The following is a 26119-nucleotide window of genomic DNA, read 5'->3' on the forward strand; positions in this document are numbered from 1 at the left end:
ATTTCAAGTGTTCACCTGGCACATGTGGCTAGTGGCTACCATATAGGTCTAGAATATTTTCATCATTGTAGAAAGTGCCATTGGATAGCTCTGCTCTAAATCTAACTGCCAATTACTAAGAAACACAGAGAAAAGAGGAAAATGTTAAATGACACCAGGGGGATGTGAATAGCAAAGTTTGGACTATGGGAAACTCTATAAGACAAATGATCAAATTAATCATCAAATAAATTGCAAGGAGAAACCTACAGATCAAAAGATATTTAAAAAACATATAACCAACTGCAATACATATATATCACTTGAATTCTGATCCAAACTAAAAAAACCTTATAAAATAATTAAGAAATCTGAATAATTAGATTTTTGAATATTACATTTTCAAAGAAGTAATAACAGTATTGTGGTTATCTTTTTTAAATGACATATCATTTGTAGCTCCAAACTGAAAATTTATGGATCAAATAATATGACAATTGAGATTTTGCTGCTACATAAATTTGCCTCAATATAGTGGGGAAAGTAAAAAGAGATTTAAATAAAACACAAGTGGTCATGACTTAATAATATTGAAGCTGAATATGGGGGTTTATTACACTTTTCTCTCTACCTTTGTATACACTTAAAGTTTTCTATTATAAAAAGATAAAAGGAAGAGTGAAAGAAAAGAAAAATCGATTGAAAAAGACAACAATGAAAGATAAGAAAGAATGAAAAAGAGAAAGAGGAAGAAAAAACGAAAGATATAACATTGGTAGCAGACTAGGAAAAAGCACAGGGAAGGCTACGCTCTCTCACTCATTCCTTCTTCCTGCAATTCCATCTCCCCTCAACAACAACAACAAAAACAAACAAAAAAGGCAAAAAACCTACAAGCACTTGAAACAGGTTAGAACAATCGAAAGAATATAGAACTGAGAGTTAGAAATACACTCTGAATACCACTGGGCAAATTACTTGGCCTCATAGGAGGTAGTTATATCCTGGTGGCTAAGGGTATGGACTTTGTAATCAGACACATTTGAGTTTGAGTCCCTGTTCCTCAACTAATTGGCTTGGGGCCTTGGGAAGTTATTTAAATCTTCTATATTTCAATTTCTTTACCTATAATATACAAATAATGACAATACCTCTTTCAAGGGCTGGGTGTAAGAATTAAATGAAATAATGCATGTAAAGGGGTATAGTAAAGGGCATGGCACTTAGGGAGAAGTGTAAAATAAAATTTAGGTCCCAGTTTCTGGTTTCCTGAATAGCTAATAAGCAAAATTAAAAAGTTAGATAATCTATTGGGTCCCTTCTGCCTCTAAAATTATGATCCTATAAAGTAGAATGAATTAAACTGATAAACACATACTTATTAGAAATACATTTAGCTTAAATAAACCAGCACATACTATGTAAACTTTCAGATAATAAGGTAGACTTGAATATAAAGTCACTTTTCTTGCTAAACAACTAGTAATCACACTTAAAAAGAAAGACGAATGCTTATTCAGAATACATACTAGAATATATACTATAATTATACAAATCATCTCAGAGCAAAAAATTTAATAACCAAACTTGTATGCCACTCAAGGCAGAAATTATCAGACCATAGGGTTTACAATCTTGAATTCTGAGAAGTTTTTTACCCATACTTATCTCCTTCCTCTGTCATAACTCATTTTTCCTTTGTCTTTAAACAAGTAAAAACCTTTCATCTCGAAACTAATCTTTACTTCCTGCATTACTAACTTTTCCAGCTTTTTCCTTTCATTGTACCCATTTCTTCACCAATCAACTCAAAAATATTAACTAATTAGTTTGCATGAGCAGGGACATGGATACAACATAGGCAAATGAGACACGATCCCTATATTCAAGGAATTCATAATATATACAGGTAAGACATATACAAAAACTGAATACATTTTTGTAAGTCTGAAAAATCACATAACTGTAAATATTTTTATTAAAAAATTTTTAATGCCTGCAGTGTGACTTTTAGCTCCATTGTTCCAGTTGATCTAGAAATATTTATTGAGAGTTTTGAGTGTTAGATACTGTTTTAACTGTTCTAGGCACCAAGGAATTCATCATAAACAAAGCAAACAAAAATCCCTGCTGCAGGGAGATGTTTTTAAAATTTCCACTAATTGGCTTTTTTTTAAAAAAAAAAAAACTAAGGGCCTTTTCTCAGATGTCAAACTCCTTGACTTTTCTTTGGCATCTGACACTGTTGACAGCTTCACTGTAAACCATCACACGTATTTTGCTGAATATCATAAGCTACCAGCCCTGACTTCTTACCTAAATTCCAATTCCAAAAGTTTTAATTCCAAATCCCTATCTTCACATAGTGGTTTTCACTGATAATTCAACAGCTCACCTTCTCGTCAAACCAAATCTTTTCCCTAACCTCCTAGAGTCATCAAGAATGCTGTTTACTCAGTTCAAAATCTAAATGTCATCAAGACTCCATCCTGTCTGCATTCCCTACTGGTTGAAGAAATAATGATTCCTCACTCACAGCATTTCCTTCTCTTTGAAGTGAGCTCTATGAGTTTTAACAGCCCTGGTCTCTCTCCACACCCCGATACACTTCTCCCATGATCAGGATGGCTGACTTAGCTGACCATTGAGTTTGGCAGGGGAAAGTAAACATATGTAACACATCCCTTACCTCTCCTCCTCTGGGAGTAAGTCTAATTCTGTCACTTAGTGTGTGCCTAGAGATAAAAGTCACATTCGACATCTGTGTAACTAGTAATAAAAGTAATATTTTTGGACCTATCTGCCTTATTTCTCAATTAGTTAAGAACTTGGTTGGGGAAGAATATTCTTTATTAGGGTGACTATAGTATTCAATTAATTTGCTAAGTTATATAATTCCTAGCATTCCAGATTTTAAGAAATTAGACCTTGCCTGCTGCTGGTGCCTCATTACAAGATATCTCCTAAAAATCATTCACCCTATAGAACATCAGTAGAAAAAGCAAGAAACAAAGTGAAATGTCAGGTAAGTCATGTTTCCCAAAGTAGCAGAGCTACTTTAAAAGCTTCCTTATGACATCATCGAGGGGCCATTTTTGCTTTAAAAAGCTATTCTTCTGGCAGTAAATGTGCAGCAAACTTAATTTGCAATAGTGATTTGACGTGTCACTGAATTCTCCGGTAGCCATTTAGATGAGCTGAATCAGTGTCATGTCTTATAATCAGACCGTATCTTGCAAAATCTTTCTACGTCTACATTATTATTACTTATGAGAAGTTATAGTCCCAGTTAAGTAGTTCTCTCAGTTTTAAAAATAACAAGATCCAGGTTATTACTTGAAGACTCCTCTAAAAGATGATTGAGACTATTATTTCTCGAGTGCTAAGGCTAGACATACATGACCAAGCCTGAAAGAAAGGTAGGGCTTTATGAATGGGTAGTGCTTCGTGGAACTTTCATAAACAGGTTCAACCAGAAAAATTCAAACCTACAGACAACTTTTAAGAATAGTACAGTGAATACCTACATGGTCTTCATCAAGATGCACCCATCCTTAACACTTTGCAACATTTGCTTTAATTCTCTATATATACACAAATTATTATTACATACTATTATTTTGAAGGACTATGTTAGAATTTGTTATAGACATTATGTTCATTCATTCCTAAATCCTAGTATGTATCTCCTAAGAACAAGGACACCATCACACCCAACCACAATATAATCACCAAATTCAGGATCACAGTATTGGTATAATACTACTATTTAATATCCAGTCTATATTCAAATTTTACCAATTTATCCTGATAATGTCCTTTATAGCAATTTTCTTTCATTCCAGGATCCAATCCAGGATCACATATTGCATTTTGTTGTCACATCTCTTTAGTTTCCTTTAATCTGTAACAGTTTCTTAGCCTTTCTTTGTTTTTATAACACTAACATTTTTAAAGAGTACAGGCGTTGATGTTTTGAGGAATATTCCTCAAACTGGGTTTGCCCGACTATTTCTTCATAATTCAAATTATGCAATTATAATATTTTCCTTCTCAGTGTATCATGTCAGCAGACAGTCACTTTGCCCATTATTGGTGATGTGAACCCTGGACAATCAGTTAAGGTACTATCCAACAGACTTCTCCAAAAACAATTATACTTAATAAATAGTTGTATAACTAGTAGCCTCTATAATTTTATTTATTTTTATTTTTTAGAGACAGGGGTTTTGCTATGTTGTCCTGGCTGGTCCTGAACCCCTGGCCTTAAGCAATCCTCCCACCCTGGCCTCCCAAAGTGCTGGGATTACAGGCATGAACCACTGTGTCTGGCTGCCTCTGTAATTATTATGTAATCTTACCTGTTCACATACATCACGGCACATTTGGTTATCCTTTGAATGATTACAACACAATGCACCTAGGGAGAAAAAATAAACATCAAATGTTGTTCCACTGTTAAACAAGATGACTAAGCTAATTCAGATGGTTACACAAACCATTTATTCAGTAGATGATGATTATTATTATTCATTTTAACTCAACAAACCTTTACTGAGCACCTATTACAAGTCAACGACAGTGTTAGGTTTGAGGACACGGTCCCTGTCCTCAAGAAGCTTGCAGTCTAATAGGGGAGACTGTCATGTAATAATAATAGCTACTATTTAGTGTGTGCTTTCTATGTCCCAGAATTCGACTAAGTTTGTTGTATGCATTTTCTTATCTAATCCTTACAATTACCATATGGAGTAGAGCTATTATTAAACCAATAATAAAAAGTCAACTGACAAAAAGATAGTGAATTTTGTTTTGAGTGTGTGAATCTGAGGTTCCTATAGAATATCCTGATGGAAATTCCAGTAAACTCAGAAATTCAGGCCTGGAGTGCAGGTAAAGCCAAGCCTAAAGATCCACATTTGGAACTCATCAGCATAAAGGAGTATATGGAAATGAATGATATTGTCTAGGGAGAGTTTCTAGTGAGAAGAGAACATAGCATCAGATTCTAAAGAAGAGCAACATCTGAGATATGGAAAGAAAGGAAAGAGACTGAGATGGAATAGTCAGAAAGGTAGGTTAACCGTGAGAGTGGCATCACAGGAGGAGTAGTGTCATGCACCACAAGAGTCAAGTTAGACTGAAGAATGAAAAAAGGAAATGGGTTTACTAATTAGCCCTTGGTGAGCTTCACAGGTACTTTCTATGGAACTGGTAGAAGTGAATGATATTAAGGAGTAAACCACAGGTGAGTAAGTACAGACATCAAAAATAGAGTCATAAGAAGTCTAGCAACGATGGGAAGGAAAAAGAGTAGTAATTATACAAAGATGCAAGGTTCCAAGATTTTTCCCCCTTTTTCAGAGTGGAAAAGACTTGACCTTCTTTATAGACAGAAAAGAGCAGTAGAGAGCTAATTTTCCTCTGACAGAACAAGTCTCAAGAGGACTCCAAAGGGGATAAAACCAAGTGTATAAGAGAAGGCACTATCCCTGGAAAGAAACAGGGAATACTTCTTCCAAGATATTTATTAACTTAAAAAATTTTTATGAGCAGCTTAAGTACTAGCTTAAGTACTAGCTTGTTTTTTGATCATTCATTCAAAAAAACAAAAGTCTCTGTTCTCTTGAAACTTAAAGAGCAGATATTAAACTATATATGTATATATACACATACATATATATATATGGAGACAGAGAGAGAATACAAATGTGAAATGGTGGTAAATGTTATGGCAATAATAAACCAAGTTAAAGAGTAAGGAGGATGTGTGTGGTGTGGGAGTGAGTGGGTATTTTAAAGGGCAGGCTAGGAAGGCTTCACTGAAAAGGTGTCACTCAAGCAGATACCATAAAGTAAAGGAACAAGCCACAATGAATTTTCCAAAAGGCAGAAACAGCAAGTGCAAAGTTTCTGGTGTGTTCAAAGAAGAGCAAAGAGTGTGGCTAGAAAAGAATGACTGAAGGGTAGAGTAGGACATAATGCCATCAGAGAGGGGGACCAGATCATATAGGTCTCTATAGGCCATGGTAAGAACTTTGGCTTTTACTCTGAGAAGGATGGAAAATCACCCACAGGTTTTGAGCAGCATGTCATAATCAGAATAACATTTTAAAAAGACCACTCCGGTTCCTGTGTTAAAAATATAATACACAGGAGTAAGGGAGGAAACACTAATAGGCTATTGCAGTAGTCTTGATAAGAGACTGTAGTGTCTTCAACTAGGGTGGCAGCAGTGGAGATGGTATTAAGTAGTCCGAATCTGGATATATTATGAATATAAAGCTGACAGGATATGCTAATGGATTGGAAGTGAAATATGGAAGAAAAAGAATTAAGAATGACTAAGGTTTTTGGTCCAAGAAAGTGGGAAAACAGAAATATCTAGAAATACCATTAACTGAAATGGAAAAGACTAAGGGAGGAGATCTCAGAGAGAGAGAGAGGATCAGAAATTCAGTTTTAGATATAATTTTGAGATGTCTATTATATATCTAAAATAATATACTGAGTAGGGAGTTGAATATATGAGTTCGGGAAGACTCCAAACTGGAGATGGGAATTTGGGAGACACACTATGTAGATGATATTTAAAGCCATGATGGCATCTGGGGAGGGAAAAGATCTGAGAACTGAGCAATGCATTCCATCCTTCAGAGACAGGTGAGAGTGGTCAATGTATGGGAAGATAATTAAGAGAAAGAATGGTGTCCAAAAAGCCAAATAAAATGTTTCAAGAAGATGTTAACCATGTTAGATACTGCTATCAAGTAATGAGGATTTCAAACTGATCACAGTATTTAGCAATGTGAAAGATATTGATGATGACCTTAAATAAATGTTATCAATGTGAAATAAAGGGCAAAAGCCTGACTGCAGTGAGCTCAAGAGAGAATTCAAGAAAATACAGACAATTCTTTTGAGGAAGTCTACTTTTGAGCAGTTGTAGAACACTGTATAATAAATAATTTGACTGGCCTTTCTCCCTGGTTCCCGGGAGGGAGACTCTAAATCACTGGAATTTCCTGAGTAATAGGAGTGTCTCTGTTATGCTAATAAGGTGACCCATGGTCTCACCTATCAAGCTTGCCCAAACGGTGGCCCATGGGCTGCATGTGGCCCAGGCCCAGCTTTGAATGTGTTTCAACACAAATTGGTAAACTTTCTTAAAACATTACGAGAATTTTTTTTTTTGCAGCTCATCAGCTATCATTAGTGTTAGTGTATTTTACATGTGGCATAAGACAATTCTTCCAGTGTGGCCCAGGGAAGCCAAAAGATTAGACACCCCTGACCTAGATAGTTTCAGGATGGAGGCTGGCAACACCAGAGAGAACAGCCATGTGTTTAAAGAGCTGGGGCTTTTAGCCACATGGTATCAACCTGATCTCCCAACTTCCAAGGATTGAAGGGGGACTGCAGATTGATCTCAACCATATGACCAATAATTCAATCAAGTATGCCTATGTAATGAAACCCCAATCAATACTCTGGACATAGAAACTCAGTGGAGCTTTCCTGGTTGAACACATTGATGTACTGGGAAGATGATGCACCTGATTCCGTAAGAGGACACAGAAGCTCTGCATTCCCTCCTAGATCTCACCCTATGAGGCTCTTTATTTGACTGGTCCTCCTGAATTGTACCCCTTATATTAAAACCATTATTTAAAGTATAGTGCTCTTCCCAGAGTTCTGTGAGTTGGTCTAGCAAATTATTGAACCTGAGGGGGTCATGGGAACCCTGGATTTATAGCCAGTTGGTTAAAAGTGTGTGGGTGGCCTGGGGACCCTTGAACTGAAGCTAGTGTCTGGATTAAGGGCAATCTTGTTGGGGACCATGCCCTTTAACTTGCGGGGTAGATGCTGATTCTGGGTGGCAGAACTGAATTATATTATATCCAGTTGGAAGAAAACAGAATATAGAGAAATGAGGTGGTTCCTGGAAGGGCATGTGGGTTTTAAAAGAGGCACTGTGTTTAGGAATAGGGACACAATAGTGAACAAAAGTTATGCTCCCTAACTTCACCCAGGTTAGCATCTGGTAGTAGGACAAAATCTAGACAAGAGTAAAGAATTCAAGGACACCGATAAATTAACAGGGAAATTGACAGCACCTCATTTTCTCAGTGAAATAGTGATTAGATCTGAAAATAGATAGGGCTGAGATAGGGTTGGGGGCTTGAGTTGAAATTATAGAGGTCTGAAACAGCCACTTTGGAAAATAGAGAAAGGAAACAACTATAAATATGTTTCTCAAACCTGTGTTCAAAACAACACTGCTTCATCAACTTAGAGAAAGAAATGTCAAATTAGAGAAAAGGAAAAAGGTTGCCAAGCAGCATTATGACTCCAGAGGAATTCATAAATTGGCTATAGCGATAATCATCAGAGGCATGTAACTGTTGTAGAGCACAGAAGACTGAAAAGAGGATAGAGTTGGAATGGTCAGCAGCTCTCTAGAATTAGCAAGTCAAAAGACACAGGGGAGAAAAATACTACATTTCAGGCAGGTAGATCTGGTACAATGGTTTAAAACACCTGTTTTTACATATATATATATTTATATTTATATATATTCAACCTGTGTGTCTGTGCGTGTGTATGCAACATAATCCTCTCTTCAGATGAAATCTATACAACTTCAGTATACATATTAGATAAAAGTAGAACTTATTTTATTGAAAAGTAGGATTGGTATTGAGGAGAAATGAATGAGTAAACAAATGAATAAAAGAAGTCCTCTTCAGATCTTACCAACCAAGTTTCTAAGTTTTAAACTGGAAATCACTTTTCCATAAAACAATGACAGGGTCTAGGATGTTACTGCCATATTACTACAGTTCAGTTTCATAAAAGACTTGGGGGCTAGCTCTTTTTTTTTTTTTTTGAGACTGGCTTTCTAATACTATTTCTATGTCAAAACATGTCTTGAAGTTCTAAACATTTGGTTTACAAAATTCTGAAGGACACACAAAAATTTCACTACATTTCAGAAGAAAAAAAAGGTGCCTTGATTGTAGTAAGGCTGTAGTTACTTTCTATGAAGGGCTAACACAAGGCAGGACCGAAGCACTCATGAGGGTTTTCGTTTTTTTTGAGAGTCTCGTGCTGTCACCCAGGCTGGAGTGGAGTGGTGCAGTCTTGGCTCACTACAACCTCCACCTTCAAGTGATTCTTGTGCTTTAGCCTCCCAAGTATTAACAGCTGGGATTACAGGCATGCACCACCATGCCCGGCTAATTGTATTTTTAGTAGAGATGGGGTTTTGCCATATTGTCTAGGCTGGTCTTGAACTCCTGGCCTCAAATGATCCGCCCACCCTGGCCTCCCAAAGTGCTGGGATTACAGGCATGAGCCACCACACCTGGCCGACGCTTTCTTATAACAACTCCTCTGCAATGCCACACCAAACTACATCCATCTCCTAAGACTCTGCTATGTCCCTACCCTCATTAGATTGAGAGGATAGTCAGGAAAAAAGGCTCTCCTGAGTGACACTGATGTGCTCTTTTGAAGAGCTCTAGAAGTTGGCACTTTCTACTACTAGCCTCTAACACAAAGGTCATATGAGGGCAGAAAATCCTGCTGGTTGTAAGCAAAGATAATTCAGGATAACATATGGTCTCAATAAACAGAAAAAGGCTCAGCAAAAAGTAAACAATCAGGCAGACAGGAGTCTGATTTGGACCTAGGGATTTTTGAAAAACAATTTCTTGGAGCAAAGGTCTATTTAGAACAGAAACACAAAACGTGTTATAATTAAAACTCCACTAACAGAGGTCTTACTAAAAATATAACTATAAAAGCCTTTTTTCCAATTTAATGGTGAAGGTCAAATATATAGGGGAGTATCCCTCAAAGTTAAATTTTTAAAATAATTCTTTTTTTCATTTAAAAAACCTCAAAAATTTGGAAAACAAGAAGAAAAAGAAAAATTATATTTCCACTGTCCTGCCACAACATCTGTTGACATTTTGGCATATATTCCTTCTAGTCTTTCCAAAAGACTTTTTGATACTTCTGACAAAATGGGATGAAAGAGGGCAGCCTAAAGTCTTCTGGTAATAACTTCTTTCCTTCTTCCAACCAAATGTTCTTCTGTAACAGCATACGTCTTCTCTTGAGGGCATTGCCACTCTCCACGAACAGGACAGGGGACCTCTGCTCCATCACATTTTCTACACCCTCTTCTTACCCTTAGCCATTATTGTATCCGCACACATTTTTCTTCCTTTGAAATAGTTAAAGCTTATTAGAATCTTTAACGTTGCATATTTTTCAAGAAATAAATGTCTACAAATAGACATCCATTCATATGATTTCGTTATCAGTGGGAGAAGAATTCAAATGCAATTAATGTGGCAATTAAGGGTCTTTATCTTTTTCAGAGCAACTAAAAGGGATTGAGTCATTCAACTATTACAGTACAAAAAAACAAAACAAAACAAAACTCTCCCAGGCCTAATGCTTTCTATAAGAGAAGATAATGAATTCTAGATATATTCTGGGTTTATAATTTGATCCTAATATATTCTTCAAGAATAATAGTTTAAAACTCTGCTTATTTTCATAAAATGGAATTGAACAGATGAAGATGGAACAGTTCAAAATAAAATGTGATACTGCTATGATGAAAATAAAAAACACAGGTGTTATCTTCATTAAAGACATCAGTATGAGTGTCGTATCTTGCATTCTTATTCCAATAGTCTGTGATTATAAAATAAAAATTAAAAATTGATTACTAAAGACCACATTTTTTGGGCTTAAGAAGGTATTAGTGTAGCCTGAAAATATGCAAGCGGAATCATCCAATAATTAGAAACATCTAGTTTCAGCTGCTGGTTTTGGCCATGTGTATACTAAAGACAGGCAAGTAAGCAGGAAGCACATGCTCCAGCCACATGCAGAAAAATGCAGCTTCTAAAGCCAACTAGCTTTAAAAAAACAAATACACACCCTAATCCAAAACTAAGAAATATCCATAGAATTATAGGATTTTTGAAGTTAAAAGGGATTTTGCCACAGATGTCTCACAAAAGCTATAATTCAGTTGGTTAATGAAAAGCAATTCTTGTTTCCTAAAAAAAAAAAAAAAAAAAGATTCCCTCTAATTAATGTCTCCCTAAAGAACAACTAAAACAGTGTGTATGTGTATAAATATATATATACACACACATATACATACATAGACGTGTGTGCGTGCACGTGCACTGAGTGTGTATTACACACTTCAGGAGAAAAAAACTAAATCTGAGTTGATACTGGAAAAAGGTCATTCTAAATTAAAAAAATTAATTTAAAAATCTGTTTTTTTAATGTAAAATCTTATTTTTAATCAAATTTTAATTTTCAAAACAACTTGGAAAATGACAATCACTTAAAAAACATTTAAATGAGAACTGCAACTTTAACTTATAAATACATTCATGCAATTGTCACATTTAACCCTTTAAAAATATACATGTGGGTATATCTGCATAAAGTATATAGTCAGCCAAGGAAGCGCCAAATAGTGAGAGGATTAAGCACATACCCACCACCTCAATTCAACATTGCTAACATCTTGTCATACTGCCGTATCTATCTGTATGTATGTATGGATAGATACATATTTTGTTTTTCTCCCGAATCATTTGCAAGTTACATATATCCTTCTCCACTGCTTGCCTCATGTTGCACTGCCGCAGCAGCCAATTATATTAAGTCAATTGTAGTACCAATATGACTGCCAGATTACTTTTTTTAACAGACCTTTCATGACATTCCTCTTCTAATCAAGGGCCTACAATGGCTTCCTGCTATTCCAATTCTAAAATTTCAAAGTCTTTCTCTAGCCTTCCCCTCCCTAAACTTCTATTACTTTTAGCAAAGAAAATCTACACTTACCTAGAACACAGTCCTCTGCCTGAAATGCTTGATGCCCACTTCCTGCTGACTCCAAATATATTGCAAGGCTTAACTATCATCTTAATTCTTAGTAAGCCTTTCTTCTCCAACAACTCTAGGCCATGTTGATGTTTTTGTTATTTAAGACCCTACCATTCTAGTGAGAGTTGGAAACTTTAACACTTAACTCTTCTCTAATCATTTCATGTGGGTTCTCTTGGTATCCCCAGATTGATTGTAAGCTTCTTGGTACAATTAGCACAGTGCTCAGCTCAAAAATTAGATTCACTGACTAATAAGGAATAATGGAAGTCCTAGCCAGAGCAAATAGACAAGAGAAAGAAATCAAGGGCATCCAAATGGGTAAAGAGGAAGTCAAACTGTTGCTGTTTGCCAATCATATGATTGTATAACTAGAAAACCCTAAAGACTCATCCAAAAAGCTCCCAGATCTGATAAATGAATTCAATAAAGTTTCAGGATACAAAATCAAGGTATAAAATCAATAGCACTGCTATACACCAACAGTGACCACTCTGAGAATCAAATCAAGAACTCAACCTCTTTTATAATAGCCACAAAAAAAATAAAATAAAATACTTAGGAATATACCTAACCAAGGAGGTGAAAGAATTCTACAAGGAAAACTACAAAACACTGCTGAAAGAAATTACAGACAACAGAAACAAATGGAAACATATCCCATGCTCATGGATGGGTAGAATCAATATTGTCAAAATGACCATACTGCCAAAAGCAATAGACAGATTCAATGCAATTCCCATCAAAATACCATCATCATTCTTCACAGAACTAGAAAAAACAATTCTAGTTCCTAAAATTTGAATTTCAACCCTAAAATTCAAATGGAAGCTTCAAATTATACTATAAGGCTATCGTCACCAAAACAGCATGGTACTGGTATAAAAATAGGCACATAGGAACAGAATAGAGAATCCAGAAATAAAGCGAAATACTTACAGCCAACTGATCTTCGACAAAACAAATGAAAACGTAAAGTGGGGAAAGGGCATCCTACTCAACAAATGGTGCTGGGATAATTGGCAAACTGTATGTAGAAGAATGAAACTGGATTCTCATCTCTCACATCATAAAAAAATCAACTCAAAATTGATCAAGACTTAATTCTAAGACCTGAAACGGTAAAAATTCTAGAAGATAACATCAGAAAAACCCACCTAGACATTGAATTAGGCAAAGACTTTATGACCGAGAACCCTAAAGCAAAAGCAACAAAATCAAAGATAAATACATGGGACTTAATTAAACTAAAAAGCTTCTGCACAGCAAAAGAAATAATCAGCAGAGTAAACAGATAACCTACAGAGTGGGAGAAAATCTTTGCAAACTATGCATCTGACAAAGGACTAATATCCAGAATCTACAAGGAACTCAGACAAATCAGCAAGAAAAAAACAAACAGTCCATTAAAAAGTGGGCTAAGGACATGAATAGAAAATTCTCAAAACAAGATATACAAATGGCCAACAAACATATGAAAAAATGCTCAACATCACTAATTACCAGGGAAATGCAAATCAAAACCACAACGCAATACCACCTTACTCATGCAAGAATGGCCATAATTAGAAAATAAAAAAATAACAGATGTTGGAGTGGATGTGGTGAAAAGGGAACACTTTTACATTGCTGGTAGGAATGTAAATGAGTATAACCACCATGGAAAACAGTAGAGAGATTCCTTAAAGAACTAAAAGTACATCTACCATTTGATCCAGTAATCCCACTACTAGATATTTATCCAGAGGAAAAGAAGTCATATGAAAAAGACACTTGCACACGCATGCTTATAGCAGCACAATTAGCAACTGCAAAAATATGGAACCAGCCCAAATGCCCATCAATCAACAAGTGGATAAAGAAAATGTGGCATATGTGTGTAGCAGCACAATTAGCAATTGCAAATATATGGAATCAGCCCAAATGCCCATTGGATAAAGAAAATGTGGTATATGTGTATACACACACACACACACACACAATGGAATACTACTCAGCCATAAAAAGTAATGAAATAATGGCATTTGCAGCAGCCTGTATGGAGTTGGAGACCATTATTCTAAGTGAAGTAACCCAGGAATGAAAAACCAAACATTGTATGTTCTCATTTACCAAGTGGTAGCTAAGCTATGAGGACACAAAGGCATAAGAACAATACAATGGACTTTGGGGACTTGGTGGCAGCAGGGGAAGAGTGAGCGGGGGGTGAGGGATAAAAGACTACACATTGGGTACATTGTAGTGATGGGTGCACCAAAATCTCAGAAATCACCACTAAAGAACTTATTCATGTAACCAAACACCACCTGTTCCCCAAAACCTATTTAAAAAAAAAAGTAGTAATATCCTACAGTTATACAATGCCTTTTTAACAGGAAAAAAGTACAAAAAATTTTCTCTCACTATATTAATACTATTTAAGTACCATATTTCATATGGTAACTCACCTATAACTTAGAAAACATCATATGATTTTTAAATCAAAAGATAAATTGGACTAAATCATACACTCAGGTAAGAGGCAGGCAGCCAGTTGGTGGTGGGCTCTGCAGCTATAAGGTCAAGAAGAGCTGAGGAGGCCGGGAAGCTGACATTTTATGAGGGTGTGGAAACTACGTGCAAAAAAAAAAAAAAAAAAAAAAAAAGGAAGCTGATTGAGGGAGAGAGGAAACTGGAAGAGATGCACAGAGAGAAGCCATGTGAGATAGAGACTGTCTCTAAAAGAACACATGGGAAGTCTAATTTCCTGTCGATCTTGGTTCCTGTCAACTTTCTAGTTCCTGTAGCAGTCCCTGAGGTAGAGATGTGCTGAATTTCCTACCCTTGGCTTTCCATGTGATTTCCTGTTAAATGCTATATAACCAGCCCCCTAATCCTGACTTATTTTGGGTTTTGTTCCTTAGAGTCAAAAGAGCTGTAACCTAGACATTCATCATTATGAAACAACTAAAGCAAATGACTCTTCTGAAGTCCTCTTCCCAGAGGCTAACAGTCAGTATTTTTAGATAATTCCCTTCCCCACTGCAGCAGGGCTCCCGTCTCTAAACAAAGGATCTAAAAGTATAGCTCCCGATTATCTCATGGTCAGAACACATCTCTTAATACTCCACTTATAGTCTTGTTCAAGTTACCTATGTGCTTTACAGCATCCATCATACTATATGCTATATACCTGATGAAACCACATGCTTTTTCCTCAAATATATTCTTCAGATTTAGGATATAAATAGGTATGTACTAATATAACCACACAATATTAGCCATGTAGGTATTATACATTTTGGGGTGATATTTCCTGTCTGAATTTCCCACTAAACTTAAGCCTCTATTTTTGCTTACCACTTTATACCTCTGCCTATCACAGTGTCTGTCAGTATTAATAGCTTAATAAATATTTGCTAAATGGATTACTCACAAGTATGGAATTTGGCTTAATAAGCAATGGCCCTAGTGCAATTATTACTAATATTCATCCTAAACATGTACAAAAATAGAACTTTTTATTCTCTCCTTTCCTTACCTTCCAACCCTCCTCCAAAATGCTCTTCCTCCATCTTCCCTACTTCAGTAAATGGCATCAACTTTTATTACATTGCTCATGATTAAAAAAAAAAAACCTATGAGTAATCCTTAATTCCTTCTTCCCTCACTTCCCACATCTAATCCATCAGCAATATATTTTAAATATCCCCTCTCCTATCTCCACACCACTCTACTCGAGTCAACCCTTATCACCTGCTTGAACTACTGCAATGGCCTTCTAGTCATCCTGCTTGTACTCTTACCCCACTACAATAATTTTTTTCATTCAGCAGCAAGACTGATTTAAAATAGAAATAAAATCATACCACTCTTACTTAAAACTCTATTGGTTTCTATCTGTGCACAGAATAAAATCCATAATCCTTATGTGGTTTTTTGCAAGGCTCTGCACCATCTAGCCCTAGCATACTCTGTCGGTCACTACATTCCAACCATATAACCTTTTGTTCCTTATGCCTTAAGGCTTCTGCACTTCCTGGACCTCACCCCTGTCTTTCATAAGAATACCCACCACCTTCTCAGCCTTCAGATCTCCGTTCTAAACTTTACCTTCTCAAAGAGGCAGCTCTTATAAACTCTTTTGAAGTTCTTTTACATAAAGAACTACTCACACTCCTCTCACACAATTCTCTGTGTTAGCCATTTGGTTTAGTTCCTTCATGGCATCCTTATCATACCTAGAAATCATTTTGTTATATATTTATCTATTTATCGTCTATCGCCTCTCTCCTAGAATGTAAGCTCCTTGGAGCAGCAGCTCTGCACCTAGAACAGTGCCTGACATTTAATAAGTACTCATATAGTATTTTTTGGATAAACAAACCTCACAGTATCTCTTTTGTTCTTTTAAAAACCACATTTATAATATATAAAAATAACCTCCTTGACCTCTTCCCATTTTCTTCTACAAGTGGCACAGAGTGAAAAGTATGATTAATGAAAGATTGCTTAAATTTATGGATGCCAGACAGAAACTTTTAGCTGCATACCAGAATAAACTGTCATATCTGGTCTATCACCAATCCTAGCTCTTTCTACAGTGTGGGCCAAGATACTTCTTTGGTAAGAGAATCTGCTTCTTATTACTTTGCTCCAGATAGGCGTTTGCTTTTTCTAACTTAAAATTCATTACATTCTTCTTCTGGATTCTAGGTTTACTATTACCTAATTCCTTAAATGTCAATTTACTGAAACCTGGCCCTTAAGGTTATATCCTTCCCTCTTTTGTACTATTACAAAGCAACTTACATAAAAACAGAGCCATTATCAGGTGCCATAACACACGATGCTGATACTGCAGGATAGGGTCCCTTCTCATCCTCCAAAGAGAAAATCATTGAGCAAGTCATTTCACTTTCACACCTCCATCCCCCAGGAATAGGAATAATCAAGGTAATAAGATTTGCAAAGTTGTATAATAGAGGGGGTCAATAACCTGCAAAGCCTTATACCAGAGCAGACAGAAGTACCCAATCTTGGATGCAGTTAAGAAGGGAAGGAAGACTGAGCAGGAATACAAGCAAAGCCTTCACTGAAATACAATTTTATATTGTGTTCTTAATTCTGTTTAGGATTGAAAAGCATTTTCTATACTTTCTACAATTCACAGTGGAAGCCTTTGTCCGTTATATTACTCAATGTCCTTTAGTAAGGAACCAGGCAATACATGCTTCCTAGAATTTAGTATAAGGAACATGTCTCACTTTTAGATCAAACTTGGAATTTTTTTTTTTAATCAAACAATGCAAACTATTATGTTGTCATGAACTTTTAGAGCTTAGAAGGGCCTTTAGAAATGAACTAACCCAGCATTTTCTGAAGTGCCCTTTAGGTGTTATGAAGAAAAAAAGAATTTTATGAGCAAACAAGTTTCTTTCTTTAACAACTTTATTGAGCTACAATTTGTATACCATGAAATTAACCCTTTTAATATGTACAATTCAGTTGGTTTTAGTATATTCACAGAGTTGTGTAGCCATCACCACTATCTAATTTTAGAACATTTTCATTACTCCCAAAAGAAACTTCATACTCATTAGCAATCACTGCCATTCCCCCGGCAAAAAAGTTTCTTGTTTTTTTTGTTGTTGTTTGTTTGTTTATTTTACCACAGGAATCCTTGGACCCTTTATTGTGAATCTCATGTGTTTTGTGAATTTATAAGACAGGGTACCACGTGCAATATTTCCCGAACATACTTAATAGCTAATATTTAACTGCTTACTACGCTAAATGCTGGACATGTATTACCTCGATTCTCATAATAAAATCTGTGAGGTACCATTTATAATAAATGTGGCTATTTGAGCACAAAAAGATTAAAGCTAAGTAATTTGCTTACTGTTCTTAACCACTCCACTGTACTACCTCTTGCAGAACGGACTGGTTGTGGGAGGAGAACGGACAACTAGTATTTCATAATTTTGTAAGTGTTTCAGTTCAATCTCTTTTAATTTAACAGGGAGAAAAATGGGGCCTAGGAAAGTAATCTGATTTAGCCAAGAATACACAGCATTTTCTCTTTTATTCTTTGGGATAGTTTACAGCTAAATTTGAAACCTAGCTATAGTTAATACCCCTGTTGGAACTGACTTTGCTTTTTTTTTTTTTTGAGACAGGGTCTCACTCCCGAGGGCAGTGGCATATCACTGCAGCCTCAACTTCCCGGGGCTCGAGCAATCCTCCTATCTCAGCCTCGCGGGTAGCTGGGACAACAGGCATACACCACCACGCCCGGCTAATTTTTGTATTTTTAGTAGAAACGGGGTTTCACTATGTTAAGCAGGCTGGCCTCGAACTCCTGGGCTCGAGGGATCCGCCCGCCTCCACCTCCCAAAGTGCTAGGATTACAGGCGTGAGCCTACCGCACCCGGCTGACTTTGCTTTATTTTTTATTTTTTATTTTTTTTAGGTGTCTCTCCCTGTCTCCCTGTAAGCAATGCACTTCACCACTTTTGCATGCACACATCCTAGCCATCTTTCAATGTCTAGTACAGCTAGGGGGAATCACTCCACTTTCCACTCATCCTAGGTCGATGTCCTCTCTCTCCCTCTGTGCACTCATACCTGGCCCTTCATTTCCTCTGGACATTTCTGTCTTGAATTCGAGTTACTTCAAGCTCCTGCTGTACCCCATCTCCTACCGAGAGAGCTTTTGGAGGGAAGGAGTCGGCGTGCACTCAAAAGGCCAGCAAGTGGGAAGCAATCAATAAGCACTTAACAGTTTCCTATCCATCCTTGGTTTAGTTCTTGTAGAGCAAGAATTCCTCTCCTCAAGCCTGCCAGCCCCCGAGGGGCAGGGTTTACTGATTTTTAATGTCTCCTGCCCGAGTCCAGGACCCACCACGCGGGCTGTGGGGACCGTCAGTGCTCACCGCCACCAAGGTCGTTATGAACCAAGTGCGGGTCAAGTAACAAGTAACAATAACTAACTAGGGCCGCGGTAGGGCGGCTGCGTATCCGAAATCCCATCCAAACCTCGCGACGATCCCGAGCGGGGGCATCGCACCCTTTTCTGACAAGCACCAGAGGCAAGCGAAGGGGTCAGTGCCGAAGAGGGGGCCCGTGTCGGTGGGTGACAGACCAAGGCCTCGAACCCGAGTCACCGCCCAGAAGATCTTGGGGCGGAGAGAGTTCCTCACTCGCCCCGCCTCGGCACCCGCCTCTGGAGCGCTGAGACCTCGGGTCTCGGGGTCACCGGACGTGGGCAGGGTCTGGGGGTCGCGCGCACCCCCGCCCCCTGCCCCGCGCCATCTTGGAGCGCTGAGGCGGCCGCTCCCGACAGCTTCGAACCGTTGCTCCGGAGGTTACTCACCCGCACTGCCCGGAGCCAGGCCCCCTGCCACCTCCGCGACCCCCGCCACGGCCAGCAGAAGGAGCAGCGCGCCTCGCAGAGAGGCCCGGACGGTCGCCATGTCCGGGCCGGGCGGCTCCAAAGCCGTGGGATGCTCGGACCCAGCTTAGCCGCAGCCGCTGCCGCCGCCACCGCCCGCGCGAGGCCTCGCCCCCAGCGGCCGGTCCTTTGGTGATTGGCTGCGGCCATCTCAAGCTCCGCCCCCTGCCTCACAATGTTTCCAAAACCTCCCGGGGGCGGGAACGTGCCCCGTACCAGGGCTCTTTGTTATGGCCCAACTGTGTGTCGGCTTCTGCCCTGAGTCCACCAGCCCACGTTCTACCAGAGTGAAGTCAGAGGATGTCAGAGCTGGGAGAATCATTAGAAAACCTCTGCCACCTCCTGAGGTTTCGGGCCACTGAAGGGAGAGAGGAGACTGACCTTACTCTAGATCACACTGCAAGTTCACCTGAGAACGAGGGCTTAGTCCAAGGCCGAACCAAAGGGGCTTCTCTCCTTCACGTACTCTCAATAATACTCGCAATATTCTTTCTGCCGAGACGCTGCCTCGCACCCAAAGAAAGCATGTCACCCGGGATCCTTCGGCCTCCCGCAGACACGGCCCCCTGACAAGGGTTCATCACTAAAGCTCTTTGGCACATATAGCCTCAATGTGTCTTTGATGTACTTTTAAAATTATTTATTTATTTAGACAAGAGTCGCTCTGTCGCCCAAGCTGGGGTGCAGTGGCGCGATCTCGGCTCATTGCAACCTCCACCTCCCGGGCTCAAGCGATCCTCCCACCTCAGCCTCCTGAATAGCTGGGACCACGGGCGCAGGCGACCACGCCTGGCTAATTTTTATATATATTTTTTTTTTTGCAGAGAAGGGGTTTCACCATATTTCTCAAGCTGGTCTCGAACTCCTCGCCTCAAGCAATCCCCTAGCCTCCTCCTCCCAAAGTACGGGGATTGCAGGCGTGAGCCACTGTGCCTGGCCTTGATGTTACTATTAAGCACCTATTCCTGCTAGGAAAAGAGGATAGGAGAACGCTTGTATACCTAGATGTGGAGAGCCTTGAATATCCGGCTGAGAAGTATAGACTTTGTCCAAGAGACAAGCTGGAAGTGGGTCCCACCCCACCCATCAGCCCAGCAGCTACGTGGAGAATGTTTAAGCCACTGGCTAGCAAAGCTAATTCATTGTCTCTTTTTTTCTCTGTGTGTTCCTGAATTAAACCCTTTTTCCTCCTTTTTTGAAAAAGCATGACCACCGTTTTAAATTCTCATGAAGACACCTGGGGCTAAATTACTTAAAACATTTTTTAAATTCCTTAATATTATTAAATATCCAGTCATTATTTACATTTTTCTTATTGTCTCATGATTTCTTTTTACAATTTTTCAAGTTCTAAACAAAATCCATATATTAAAGTTGTTTTTTATGTCTTTGGGCTCTTACATTTATTCTCTCTTTTGAGTTTACAAAAGGAAAACATGAATAAGTTAAAATATCTAAAACATCTGCTCTGATGACTCTCTTGCTTCTGTGTATAAGGTAAACTGAGGCACAATAAAATTTTAAAGTTTATTTCAGCACGCGGTGATTCATGAATTGAGAAGCTGCAAACCAGAAGTGGTTCTGGGGCTCAGCTCTGTCGAAGAAGCAGATTTTTACAGAGTGAATGGGAAAGTAATAAAAAGAAAATATTTGATTGGTTACAGTTATAAAGTTGCCTTATTTGGTCTATCCCACTAAAAAGCCTCTAGTTATACAAGTTTGTGGACTACTTCTGATTGGTTAAGCTTGTTCTGTTTTTCTTTAATATATGCATTTGCAAGAAATAGATTAACTCAAGTAAGTTTAAGGTCACTTACGAGGACTAAATTGACTATCTGCTCAGGAATTCTGCAGACCTGGCCTTCATTTTAATTTATTTTAACAATTCCCCTCTGAGAGTAATAGTACCACTATTGAAACAGTCACTGGGCCAAAGAGTCATGATGCTATCATTATTAACGGTTGCGACTGGGCGCAGTTGCTCATGCCTGTAATTCCAGCACTTTGGGAGGCCGAAGTGGGAGGATAACTTCAGCCCAGGAGTTTGAGACCAGCCTAGGCAACGTTGTCAGACCCCCATCTCAATCAAAAGAAAAAAAAAAAAAGTAAATAATTACATTGAGATGTAGAATCGCATGTAGGCTTTGGCAGTTGGGGTAAGTTCTTCAAGTTGTCTAATCCTGATGGCAATCATTTGATGTGTGGCTGCTGGAAAGCATTAAAACTCTTGACAGGGGCTGGGCGCGGTGGCTCATGCCTGTAATCCCAGCACTTTGGAAGGCCAAGGTGGGTGGATCATGAGGTCAGGAGTTCAAGACTAGCCTGGCCAACATGGTGAAACTCTGTATCTACTAAAAATACAAAAACTAGCCAGGTGTGGTGGTGCGTGCCTATAGTCCCAGCTACTCAGGAGGTTGAGGCAGGAGGTTGAGGCAAAGTAGACTTTATTTTTTAGAGCCGTTTTAAGTTGACAGCAAAACCGAGTGGAAAGTACAGAAGGTAGACAGTCCCTGCCCCCACATATGTAAACCTCCCCCCACTGTCAGCATCCTGCACCAGAATGGTACATTTGTTACAATTGATGAGCCTACATTGACACATCATCAACCAAAGTCCACAGTTCACATTAGGATTCACTCTTGGTGTTGTACATTCTGTGGGTTTAGACAAAGGTATAATAACATGTATCTACTCTTATTTTTTTTTATTTTTTAAGATGTAGCTATCAGAAAACTTAAAATTACACGTGTGAGCCCAAAGTGAACCACAAATGTAATTATGTTCTTCCTGAGACAGAGTGTCCTTTTGTTGCCCAGGATGGAGAGCAGTGGCACAGTCCTGGTGCACTGCAGCCTTGAACTCCTGGCCTGCAGTGATCCTCCCACCTCAGCTGCCTGAATAGCTGGAACTACAGGTGCATGCCATCATGCCCAGCTAATTATTTTATTTTATTTTTTGTAGAGATGTGGTCTTGCTATGTTTCCCAGTCTGTTCTCAAACTCCTGGACTCAAGCAATCCTCCAGCCTCGGCCTCTCAAGCTGTTGAGACTACAGGCATGAGCCACCATGCCCAGCCCCAATATTCAATTTTAAGCACTGTAAGAGTAGTGTAATTATCTTTCATTCTAAAAAAAGGTTAACGCTTAGAGATGAGTATGATATTTTAAAAAATGTTACTCACCAGTGATTTTGTTTTGAGCCAAAAAACCATGGTTCTCAAGGTCTTGCACCTTTCCTCCTCTTCTTCTATCTCTGACTTCATTTCCTACTGTTTCTGTCGTGTCCAGCCAACACCTCTAGCCAATCTTGCTCAGGGCCTTTCCCTAACTGCTCCATGTAACTCCTGCCTCAGGACCTCTGTTCTTGGAGTTCTTTCTGCTTGGAATTAATTTCTCCCAGATAGTTGTACACTCTCCCTTTTCTTTTTTAGGTCTTAACTCAAACGGCCTTCCTTAATTGCCCTTCTTAAAATTAAAACTCAACCCCACCTCCGAACTTCTTCTCCCCTTTCACACTTTATATTTTCAAAAGCCACGATTACCTTCTACCATATTAATAGGTTTTAATATATAATATTATAAAATATACTACTTACTTTCCCAAAGTGTTGCTTGTTTATTATTTGTTTCCCTACTTCATGAGGGCAGAGATTTTTGTCTGAGACTACAGACTATCCTTATTTCTTTTATACACACACATACACACTCACTTTTTTTTTTTTTTTTTTTTAATGAGACAGGGTCTTGCTCTGTCACCCAGGCTGGAGTGCAGTGGCATGATCATGGTTCACTGAAGCCTCAACCTCCCAGGTTTAAGTGATCCTCTCGCCTCAGCCTCTTGAGTAGCTGGGACAAATTTTTTTGATTTTTTGTAGAGACGAGGTCTCACTATGTTGCCCAGGCTGGTCTCGAACTCCTGGGTTCAAGTGATCTTTCTGTCTCGGCCTTCCAAAGTGCTGGGATTGTAGCTGTGAGCCACCATTCCTGGCCAACTATCCTCATTTCTTAATTGCTTCCTGCAGCAGAGCCTGAATCTGTTTCAGAAAGAGAAACTTTTAAAATTAAGAATATGGCAGATGTTTAAGTAATTTTAATTAAATAGGAGTATTGTTTTTTAGAACTTTTGCATAGTAAGTTCCTAAAGCCAATCTTTAATGGAAATACTTTTTCTGACTTTGTTTAGCCTGAACATATTTGATCATGATTAATTGACCTAGCTTAATAAGGAAGAGGTCCATTTTGAGTTAGTTAACTAAGACCTTATGGCATCTGATTTCATATGTGTACAGTAGGACAATTTTGTGAAATATTAATGTATTTTCTGTTCCCAGTAATTCCTTCATTAGAACTAAAACATGAGGGCAAGGCATTCATATCTTCAGAGATGATCATTAGAGCAGAAAAATAGTCAAAGAGGACAACTCCTAGCTTTTGGTTTTAAAAAACATACACTTAAAATTTCAGGCAGAGACAATGGCTTTAAAGAGAAAAAGCCTTTGAAATATCAGAACGTGGTCTATGTTATAGCTGAGAGCATAAAATATTTGTATGAAGAACAGACATGGAAGAATACTATGAGACACAGTCCCTCCTACCCCCTCAGTCCCCAGCAATTTGATTCACTCTGATGTGGAAGGAGGAGAGCCACTGGAGGAAAAGAAGGGGTCTCTGGTCTCCTTCTTCTGATGCAGTGGGGTGGGACATAGAATCCCCAGAAAGTCTTGAGACTACGAGATAAGAGGGGATCTGATTCTCCTTTCTGTGTGGAACTCAGGAAATGACAGACCTCATAAAATTCATCTGCACTTAACATGACGTAGGTATAGAGTAGAAATGGCTGCAAATGTGTCCTGTTTCATGCTCCACACAGAAGAGCAGCCAAATGTTTTTTTGCCCCTCAAGAGACGCAAGGTAGGAGACAGCTGAGAGCCTGGAGCGACCTCAAGATTGGAATGAGGAGGCTGTATCTGTTATTTGAATCATCTGTACAAATGGATACCAGATGAGAATGCAGATGTCAACAGGGATTGATGATGGTGACTGAGGACCAGATGTCTTGTCTTCTTCTCCAGTCCCAGTTGCTGGCTTTGGCTTTATATAGACCTCTCAAAGCTGAGGAGGGGTTTGTGAGAGGCCTTGACTAAACTGAGATCCCACTGAACTTACTGAGATATAGTTTTAGTCATTCGGCAGGAAGGGGATATGCAGAGTCAACTAACTGTCCATTGAAGATTTGATCACCCCTTCTAGAAGTGGTTGCTTGAAAGCAACTACCAGCCAGAGACATTTTCCAATTGCTAGTGTGTCATGTTCACTGTTAATTTAATAACTGGGAGTAAGGCCTTGGAGAACGAAGGGTCCCTGTGCCTTGGAGCAGAATTGGATGCTAGACATGCAGAATTAGACATGCTAACATCCACACTGATGCCTACAGTAAGATCTAAGAGGAGGACAAAAAGCCCTACCCCTAGGCATCCAACACCCACATGTTATGAAATTCAGCATTGAGACCTCAGCCTATGATGCTGGTACAATATCCTGCCAGCCTCCAATAAGCCCTCTAAAGATGTAAGCCTGTGAATATAAAATTGCCACCCCCCCATTCTTTACTCTCTTTGGCTGTTTATTTTAGTAATTTTTGAACTTAAAACTATTATTTTTTATTTTTTAACTATAGAATCATTCTTTTCCCAACAAAATCTTAGAGTTCTGCTATATAAACAAGAAAAAAGTTGTGTTGTATTGCTACACTTATTTTATAAGTTCCAATTTATAGCAATTATGTAGTTCAAAGTCAGTGAATGAGAGTTCAAAGACAATGAATGAGAATTCAAAGACAATGAGTAAGATTTTGATAAATATAAAAACTTGAATTCTGGAATTATGGATGACTGTTGCAGTCACACAAGTTTCAGCTTCCAATTTATTCATGCATTTTCTTTTTGGTTGCCTGCTATAGAGAAAATCCTGATTCGTAGAGATGAGTACCTTGCAAAGGGTCACAGTTTTTGAAATAACTTAACTTGCAATCCCACACAACTCTTTATTTAAATGAAGATGGTATCTTGAAAATGAAGCACTGAGAAATTTCTGTTTAAATATTGGTTCATGAAAACTTAGGTCCACATAAAAACTTGCACATGGATATTTACAGCAGCTTTAGTCCTAATTGCCAAAACTTGGAAGCAACCAAGATGTCCTTTAGTAGGTGAATGGAGGAAAAAAAGACAACAACTTTGGTGCATCCAGACTGTGGAATATTATTCAGTGCTAAAAAGAAATGAGCTATTAAGTCATGAAAAGACATGAAGGAACTTTAAATGCATATTACTATGTGAAAGAAGCCAATCTGAAAAGGCTCCATACTTTATGATTACAACTATATGACATTCTGGAAAAGGTAAAACAATGAAGACGGTAAAATGATTAGTGGTTGCCCGGGGTTGGGGGAAGGGAAGGATGAAAGGCAGAGCACAGAGGATTTTTTAGGGCAGTGACACTAATCTGCATGATACTGCAATGGTAGGTACATGTCATTATACACTTGTCAAAACCCATAGAATGTATAACACCAAGAGTAAACCCCAATGCAAATGACAGATTTTGGGTGATGATGTGTTGGTGTAGGTTAACTCATGGAAACAAATGTACTACTCTGGTTGATAGTGGGGGAGGTTGTGCATATGTGAGAACAGAGGATATGTGGGAGCCCCCTGTACTTTCCACTCAAGTGTGAACCAGAGTGTGCCAAAAAAGTTTATTAATTTAAAAA

At 38.5% G+C, this 26119-nt stretch overlaps 1 protein-coding gene across 3 annotated transcripts in view; it reads right to left on the reverse strand.

Annotated features, from left to right (window-relative positions):
* The window catches only part of RECK (reversion inducing cysteine rich protein with kazal motifs), an 87949-nt gene extending 66943 nt beyond the window's left edge, over positions 1-21006 (reverse strand). For all 3 annotated transcript variants that reach the window (XM_009244274.4, XM_024252557.3, XM_024252559.3), the window contains exons 1-2: positions 19271-21006; positions 4341-4399 (exon numbers count right to left, since the gene is read on the reverse strand). In XM_009244274.4, the coding sequence (XP_009242549.3) occupies positions 4341-4399; positions 19271-19370 (159 nt within the window). In that variant the 5' untranslated portion in view covers positions 19371-21006. The remainder of the gene's footprint in view (positions 1-4340; positions 4400-19270) is intronic.
* Positions 21007-26119: the final 5113 nt, after the last annotated feature.

The sequence above is a fragment of the Pongo abelii genome, chromosome 13 (assembly GCF_028885655.2).
Source record: "Pongo abelii isolate AG06213 chromosome 13, NHGRI_mPonAbe1-v2.0_pri, whole genome shotgun sequence".
NCBI lineage: Eukaryota > Metazoa > Chordata > Mammalia > Primates > Hominidae > Pongo > Pongo abelii.